The 9332-nt window shown below is 44.3% G+C and overlaps 1 protein-coding gene across 1 annotated transcript in view; it reads right to left on the minus strand.

Annotated features, from left to right (window-relative positions):
• The window catches only part of RASGEF1C (RasGEF domain family member 1C), a 34811-nt gene extending 32298 nt beyond the window's left edge, over positions 1–2513 (minus strand). The window contains exons 1-2 of the mRNA XM_026858135.1: positions 2334–2513; positions 592–714 (exon numbers count right to left, since the gene is read on the minus strand). Coding sequence (XP_026713936.1) covers positions 592–714; positions 2334–2510 — 300 coding nt within the window. The 5' untranslated portion in view covers positions 2511–2513. The remainder of the gene's footprint in view (positions 1–591; positions 715–2333) is intronic.
• Positions 2514–9332: the final 6819 nt, after the last annotated feature.

Consider the following 9332-nt stretch of genomic DNA (forward strand, 5'->3'; position numbering starts at 1 on the left):
TCTCATTCTGTTAGCTTGTCACAGCCTCACTCCTGCTTCAACTCCTTCCTGGTGTGCCAGAGCGCGCGGCTCTGCAGCACGGCCGTGCAGCCCATCCGTCAGCGCCAGCGGCAGGAGGTTAGTGGGTGGCTGCATGCTGTTACGTAGCGTTCAAAGTGACAGGTAAGGCCAAGAGGAAATATTACAGTACCAAAAGCAAGAAAGCAAAAGGGCAGACGCATTTAGTAAAAATAGGAAAGAGAATGGTGTGTTGACATCTGCAGTTGACAGTGTGTGAGGTTTATGTCCTATGTCCTTGCATCCCACAGGCTTCATGAGAGCCTTAAAGAAGTAAAAAAGGAAAGTCACCTGGGAATACTGAGGCAGGGGAAAGGGAAAATTAGAAGAAGATTTGAAGTGACTAGTGCCTGGGGCACTGCTCTTGGACATAGATACTAGGATACCTCAATGTCAGGATCGCAGCGGCAACCATCATCCTTTGTAAGAAAGTTTCATTCATTCCAAGCGGAGGCAAAGGACACACACCAGAGCCCCAGAATTCTCTGCCCATTGAAAATTTCTCACACTTTTCTGCTGTAAAGATAAACTAACCTTGTCCAGCACGGGGTCGTCCAGCCGCTGCTGCTCAATGCACTTGTGACAAACTCGGGACAAAAGCTCATGGGGTTCGATGAAGAGTCTGGAACTCAGCAGGAATGTAAAGATATAGGCTTTCTGTAGGAGAAAGACAAGCAAACCTGCTGTAAGCAGCTGCACAGTGGGTAATATTAGCCATAAAAGCCTTGAACTCCACAGTTTTTACACTTTCACTGCAACAGACCTTTAGCTAAAAGACATAAGGATTCCTGACCCTGGAAATGAAACTGGTTACAGTGGGTGCAGGAGGCAGCAGCATCTCCTTCCTCCACAGCATCCACATCCAGCCTTCAGTTGCTCAAACCCTGTGCAAACATCCAGTGAAGCCAGCGTGTAGGTCATGCTACAGGTACAGAAGACAGCACCACCAGGGCTGCATGGAGGCCAGCAAAAGCTAAACGTGTAGACACTCAGGCATCTCTGTGTTGTACCGAGTTGTGAGCCGCAGATGCTTCCAGATTAGTCACATCCTGCTATAGCTCTGCAGGTCTCACCCAGACTGTTTTAAGGAATATTTCATTTATTCTACTAACTCCCCAGAATTCATTTCCATCATCCAAGCCATATCATATGCAGTCTCGCATCTGTGAAGCTATGGAAAGCAGGCCTGTTGGATAAATCCCTGGATTATTTAAAGTATTCTAGCAGCAAATTTAAAATATTTGCATGAATCCTCAGTTGTTTGCATCCTGACCTCACGGTGCCTGAATTATCTTCTTTCCCCCAGACCTAGCCATGCTCCTGAGCAGCAGGTATAATATTACATATCACACATTGCTTGATGCAAATCTCACAGCCTTATCTGTCCATTACTTATTTTTATTGCCTTTCTGTTCTTTATTTATAATTGATGTGCTTCTTTATTACTTATTTTTAGCTGATCAGAAACTGAGCTGCAGGTAATTTAAAACATGCTGTCTGTTCTGCATTGATAACTTCTGTAGTTTTCTGAACTGCCCAGAAGTCAATGCTTCTCTGTGCTTTGAAACACAAGCCTTTCCATAGAGATAAATTAACACTTAAAAGTCTTCCAGTAAAGCTCGTCCTGAATTCCACCAGGATGTGCAAAATCCAGTGAAGTCAAATGGCTTGCAGAACCATAAATCTGCTTCCAGTTTAGGTCCTCACACTGCGGTGAAGAAACGCTGCACATTCACTGATGGAGCAAGGATTAGGATCTGGACTGTGCTGTCCAGTGACTGCAAAGCTGGTGTGAACATAAGCCCAGGTAAAGGATGAACCCATCAGAAGAAGCGTCTCTGTTGTCACTGAGGGAATGCTTTGCACATGCAGAAAAACCTGGATGACTTCAGCAGCTACTGAAATTCAGATAATTTACTGCTAGTTCAGACTTGAAGTTTTTTGTTTCAGTCTTCATCTCAACCTCTCTGGGATGCACTGCTATTTTTGAAGTGCTCCAACTTCTATATCACTAATTCATCACCACCACAGCTTCTCCTCCCCCAATACCATTCTCTTATTTAAAGCCAGTATCAAGTTTCAGATCTGCTTTTTCATGGGAACGATTATAGAGCAGTGAAACAGCATTTAAAACAATGCGTCAATTTGCCAAGCTTTAATTGTATGCAGCTTTTAAATTAGCCCTCTTAATTCAAAATTTAACACATTTTCACTTTTGTGTAAAGCGCTGCCCCAATTCATCAAAATTAATGTTTATTATACTGTGAATTGCTTACTTCAGGGTAGTAATCAGTGGTAGGTATCAGATGCTGGATTAGAGCATCCAGAGATGCTGAGGTAAGGTTTCCATCCTGGAAGATCAGTCCTCCTTGTTCATCTTCTTTTGAAGTATGTAGATGAGGGCTGAAGCCACATGGGGTAAACATGCTGGTAGAACTCAGCGTTTGGGGCATGCCTTCCTACAACAGAGAGAAACTCATGTCAGGGACAAGATCCATCAGATTCACAGCCACATCTGTCTTCTGGTTGATTTGAAAAACACAAGCCACTAATGAGAGCTTCCTGTTGACAAAATTAACATGATCCCTTCACTATAACCTCTTTTATTGTTGGCATTTGCAGATCATGCCTGTGCTGGAAAACACACAGGAAAATGGGACATTTTGATTTATACTTTTGGGGCAGAAAGTGATAGTAGCTACTTTGGGCTCCCACCCCAATCAGTAGTGTCTGTGAGGATTCCCTTTTTGCTGCCATCCCTGGTCAGTCCCACGTAGAAGAGGCAAGATACTTGGGACTTGAATTCAGCCAGGTTCCTGAGCTGTTTGTTTTAACCTCTGTCCTCCTGAGAATGAGGGAGGGAGAATTTAGGGTGAGAGAGGGAGATGAAAAGGGGTGCCACCTGTGGCTTGCTCAGACTGGACCTTCAGAATTGCTCTGTGGCTCCCACGGGACAGAAGCAGCAGAGTGAGTGACAGGGTAGAAGCAGGAGCAGAAGTCAGATGGAGGAGGATGGAAAAATGAAGGGAGTTGGAGGGAACAGAGAACATGAGAGCTGAAGAAGAGATTAAAGAGCAAGGAAAAGAGAAATGAGGAAGAGGGAGAAGGCAGACACCTGCACTATTTTTGGAGCCTGAAGTTAGTCAGTTCTAGATCTATACATAGGTACTAAATAAATGTTTCAAAAAGATCCTGAGTACTCATCGACTTCACTAGAGATGCAGAGTCCTCAGCACATTTGAAAAGGAGGCCAGGCTAACTCGAGAGCCTTGTTCCAAGCTCCTCGTATTTCAGTTCTCTGGGTTCTTTGGGTTGCATTCTAAGCTCCATCTCAATTTTGTGGCTTACAATCAGCTTTAAATGTTTCTTCTGCTGCATAAAATTGTTTTGTTCTTTTACTGGTGCAGGGGAAAGACAGATTTTGCCTTGAGAGCTTTAAAGCATCTCCAGCTACCTCCGACATCCCCCCTAGAAGCTGCTCCACTCTCAGCTAGAGGCAGCATTATAGGATGTGGACTGGGAAAAGGACAGTGCATGCTCACTCCCAGGTCAGCAAAAGCATCATCCAGAGCGAGGGACCCCTCTGTGACTTCACTATTTGCTTCTAAATTTGATTTTACTTGGTGCAAGGGAGGATGGATGGGAAAGAGATGACAGAAGGGAAGAATCCTAGAGCCAACCTCTACTCCCCAGAGCAGCTACAGAACTTCTCCCAGGACTCCAGCTCTCCCTCCTGAGCTTAGCCCCTCTCTGCTGGAAGAGCAAGACCTGCACCCCGCAGCCTGCTGAGCCGGCACCGACCTCCCACGTAGGAAAGCACAGGGCCACACGCTGACACTGCCTGCTGCTACGCCTCAGCCTGCTGCTGCTCAGTCACAAGCACTCAGCAGATATGCCTTAGTTTTTGATCTCTCTCTCTGCCCTTTTCTGTATCCTGTTGTGTCTGCTTTTCTGCCTCTTCACCATCCCATACAACTTCAAAAGCTGCCCCATGGATTTGGCTTAAAAATTTGTGTTTGCGCTTCTCCCTCACATGTATCAGCAGATGCGCTGTGACCCAGTCAACTTGGCTTCAGTTAAAGCATGTTGTAGCTACTCCTGCAAAAGCATCTCTCTGCCTGGTACAACCCATCAGCTCCCCCCAGGCTCAGGCTGCTGCAGCGTGCCAACTCAGATCAACCCTGGGCCACCGAGGAAGAGAAGGGCAGCGTGCCTGTAAGCCAGGCAGGGTGTGAAGCCCTGGGAGAGGCTGGGAGCCAGGTCCCAGCACTGTGGGAGATCAGGCTTTACGAGCAAAACTTGGGTGACTTCATCCTTCAAAGGAGGGACCGTTCCCCAGGAGCCAGTGGTTTGGTTACTGTGTCTTATCTCCTTCCGAGAGGCTCACACGGGCTGGGAGCGCAGGCTGCCTCCGCAATGGGCAATCAGAGAAAAAGGAACCAGAATGTCAAAACCAACAAATTCCAGTCTTGACTAAAAAATAAAATAGATGTCAGGGATTTTAGTTTAGTTTAAAGACCAGAGTATTCATCTGAACGTCATCTCAGCCAGAAAGGAAGTTGAAGTATCTAGTTTTAATGAATGTGCAGATGTGCCTGTTAATAAGGCTCTGAGAGCAAGTAATTGCTGCTTTTTGTACACAGCTCAGACTCTGTGTAGTAAATGGGAAGGACTGCCAAATCCCATTTGTTACTTCTAACACACTATGTTACATCTTGTTTCTATGGCAATAATCCCAAGAAGGATTGCATGTCCATATAGATCAAGAAATAAATCTTATGGACATATATCTGTCTAGATGAGGAAAAGAAAAAGTTAAAACAGCTGTAAACTTACAGGACACATCCTGACTTCATCGTAAAACAGAACTCAAAGTATTAATTTATTCAGTGCAATCCCTCACCATCAGTGATAGTTTTATTATCAAATAGAAATGTATCTAAACAGGATATTGCCTGAACTTTTGTATCTCATTACATGAGAAATCTTGCTGAAATACATAGTGATACTTCTTCAGAAAATGTTATCTTTTTTTTTTTTTTTTTAACTGAATAAAACCAGCTGTACAACTGTCATTGAAACATCCCTCCCGAGTATTGTTAAGAAATTATATTTGACTTTTTATTATGAAGTTCCTGGTCTAATCACAAGTTTTTGGGCAAGGCCTGTGTCATATTTGAGCTGGTGTCTGGTTGCTACTGAAGACGACCTGAAGGTTTTAACTTCATGTCTTTTTGCTCCTTGTTAAATGATGCTGTTACATTCACAGCAGGATGAAGGCCAACTGTACAGAGATTAAAAATCTCTTGCACTACTAAGCTTGATAATAACTAACATTAATATTTGGCAGACAGGAACTGAAGACAGCGAGTTCTCTGCTCGCAGCACCTAATTTCTTTTTCTGTTCATGCAGTTTCCAAAGTACTCTTTTCAAAAGTACTAAATAGAAACAAGATCTTGTTTTAAAAGAGTTCAAATATGTGATTGCCTGCAGTAGGTAGAAAACAAGGTTCTGCTGTCAATCACCCGCAGAATACAGAACAAGGGAAGCACTGAGAGAGGAAAACAAACAAGCAAACAATCTCAAAGAGATTTGTCTTATTGTACGGACGGTGGTTTGGATGATGGAAAAGGTTCGCAGTGTAGACAGAGCCAGACCCTTCTCAGAAGGGCACAGTGACAGAATGAGACACAACACCCCCAAGCTGCAGACGGGAAATTCCAGTTGAACGTAAGAGAAAATCCTCCCCTGAGCACCGTGTGAAATTGGAAGAGGGGCCGGGAAAGGATCTTCAATTTCCATCCTGGGAGATTTTCAAAACTCAACTAGACAAGGACCTGAGCAACCTCAGCAAAATCTGGTGAGCCCTGCTTCAAGTGGGAGCTTGGACAAACAACCACAAGAAGGTCCCTTCTGATTAACTTTTCTGTGATTCTGACACACATCTTTCTCCAACTGTTCCAATATTGTCCCATTTCTGGACTTTCTAATATAAATCATGGCAAGTAAAAATTTACTCCAGATCATTAGGTATTTGCAAAGAAGTCCACGTTGGGTGTAAAATTTTTTTCTACTTTTTCTGGAAACAATAGCTCGCATGTGGTAAAAATGTCCCAAAACCTCACTTGAAGACCACCTGGACTGAACCTGAAGTCAGTGAGGTTTAAGTATGTGAAAATTCAGCAGGTAAGTGCTTCTCTGAACTTTAGTCCAATTCAACACGCAATGTTTTTCTGCTCCTCTCATTTCAGAAGGAAATCAGATGCCAGTTTTAACTAAAATTTGCAGGATGATAGATCTCAAAAGCATTTGACTTCCTCCACATGCCATAATGCTGAGCAGCTGGTAGAGGAGAAAGACGCAAATAAGTGACCTTCTGGGCAGAGAGCAGCAATATGAGCTGACCCGTCGCTGGTCTCAAGAGGACTTACATGGAGGTGAGAGCCCTTACAAATACATCAGCTGAGGGAATGGCATCCGCCAACCTTGCTAAGTACAGGGAAATCTAATCATGAAAGAAAAAGCCAAACCCCCAAGTTTCACAAGTTCTGCTGCTCGTATGTGTACTGAGACCTAGAAATTTCCATATACTGGAAGGCTGGTGCCCAGACTTTCTAAACAGATATACACTGGTTCCAAAACCAGACTTCATGCTTGTGGGTTCAGAAGGAGCAGAGATGCTTTGCTAACAGCACACAGGCTCTGGTGGCAGTGACAAAGGTAAAAATATAATGTGTGCCTTGAAAGACCACTTTGATAAATGGTGCTCTGGCGGGAGTACTGCTGGTGGGGAGATCTCAGTGAAAGACAGGCTTCCACACCCCGCCATGCAAAATGACTGATGATACAGGTGGCTGCACACATACAGCATTTAAACTGTCTCTGTGTTCTAAAGGACTGAGGCCTGGGGATGTGAAAATGTCTCTGCACCAGTTAAAAAAAGAAAAAATAAAATTCAAGGTCAGAGTGTTTCTGGGACCGGTCTTCATTACACAGGACCTCCCATGTGGGAGAAGGGCATGTGGCTTCTTCCTTGCCTTCAGAAAACGAAGGTAATAAAATGGAAGAAAAAACAGACTGGCCTCAGCACTGACATCTGCACAAAGGCAACATAAAATGCTACCGAGCTGGTACTGCAGCATTTTGCATTAATTTTACCAAAACGTTATCTCCACCAGCAGTGGCACAGTGCAATCAATAATCCCAGCTCTGTGCAGGTGGTGCTGAGCAAGGAGGCACAAGAAAGGTCCCTCCTCACTTGTTGGGGCACTTCGCAGTAAGGTGTCCTCATGACTCTCTAGCCCCAAGAATGAGGACGACAGCAGTGTCACACTGGATCACAGTGGGCTCCTCAATGCTCTCCCACATCTTGGGGTTGTGTGTTCAGCCAAGAATTCTCTGGTTGGGAAATGCAACAGCTCAAGCATCGGCTTGTTCAACTGTGGCTTTTCTGGATGTTAAAGTTGGGTTTGCTGGAAGTGAGCCCATTGCCACTGCAGATGAAATGCACTTCTGGGCTGTTACGGTAATAACTGGAACAGGAAATCTCCTGCATTTATTTCTACATCTCCTTTTTTGCTATTCTTTCATTTAATCATTCATCATTCTTGGCTTTTATTGGCTATCACAAAGTGCCTTTTCTTTTATATTTTTTTAATACATTTCATACATTCATAAGATCGGAAAAGAAATTAAAAAATAATGGCAATATAGTGCTTTTCAATCTTTCTCCACTGGCCAGGACAGCTCAGATTCCAACAGTGATGAAAACAGGCAATCCATAGACACTACAAATTATGCTGCTTACACAAAAATGTTTAAGGACTCAGTTCACTGAGCCAAAGCATGAAACCAAAGGATCACCAATGCTTGGGAGAAAAGCCACCCACAAACTCTGCACCTATCTACATCTGCGAGTGCCCTAAAACCTCTAGAAAACCAGTGCCCAAACCTGGAAACTGAGCAGGGCATGGCTTAAAGAAAGGACTGCCTAACCATGCACATAACACGGGCCTGCCAACCCTGCAGCAAGAGAGGTTCAGTGTGCTAGAGGATGGCGAACAGGCTGCCAGCTCTGCCTTCCAGGTGCCAGCCAGGTGACCTGCAGCAGAGCCACGAGAGTAAATACCCCACCAGCACTCCCCAGCTCCACTGCCTGCTGTTACAAATGTCCCCATGGCAAGTACAGTTAATGCTTACGTGGACATGAAATGTTCAGGAAACATTTAATGTGTTTTTCAGCGGCTTTGATGTGATAAGTGTTTTATCCTTTATCAAAAACTTAATCATGCTGTTTACTTTTGATCTTCATTTCATCTCTGCCTTCCATCTGCTCTGCCTCTCTCAAGGGGAAACAAGAGCTGGTACCATGTGACAAATGGAGCGGGGCTGCAGACTTATCTTCCCACCCACTTAACTTCCAGATTAACAAAATAAATAAAACCCTTCCCACTTCAGGGATGAATGGCACAAGCTTTTGACAACCTCCCACCAGAATTACAGGAGCTAGAGAGGATGGTAAGAGAGAGTGTGGAGTCTGGGGTGTCCATCTGTGCCATGAGGGAGGTTCCAGTTTCACTCACTGTCCTGACTGTGGCAGTGGGTTCCTCCTTACAAGAACTCAGGATGTGCAAGTTAGTGCTCAGTGAGCATGAGCAGGGAATAAACCAAGACTATGGGAGACTCAAGGTCAATGTGACAAGTTACAGACTTTAACAAGTATGCCAAATCTAGAGTGAGTTGGACTGGTCCTTACTCCCATCCAGGAACAGAGGTGGGAGATGTCTCCCATCCCATCTCAATCCTGTAAAAGTGTTTTGTCTGAACTTTCACCAAAACCAGAGTTCAAGGAAGTAAAGATGGTTCACACTAAAACATTTTGGAAAAACATCTTGAAGAATTCTTGGCCAGCGTTAGCAACCAAACCTATTATCCAACCATCACTAAACTCTCTATGGGACACTGGAAGAGATATGCTGAATGATTTGTTCTGCTCCAAAAGCATCAGGAACTAAGGGATGGAATAGCAGGAAAAGAATCATAAGCAACCAGCATCTTTGCTAAATGGATGTTGGACCAAATGATCTAATGGACTGCCCAGGGCTCCAGCTCAGAGCAGACACAGATCTCTTCTTCAAGTTTAGTTGCAATACCACCAAACCCAAGGCCCCGTTTGGGTTAATTCACATACAGGTGAATCCTGCCCCAAATCAAAAGTCGCTACTGTGATAGACAAACAGGATAGGAAACTGGAAGCAAAGGTGATCTGCTTAAC

Source organism: Athene cunicularia (genome assembly GCF_003259725.1).
Source record: "Athene cunicularia isolate RWA chromosome 13 unlocalized genomic scaffold, athCun1 chr13_part1, whole genome shotgun sequence".
Classification (NCBI taxonomy): Eukaryota; Metazoa; Chordata; class Aves; order Strigiformes; family Strigidae; genus Athene; species Athene cunicularia.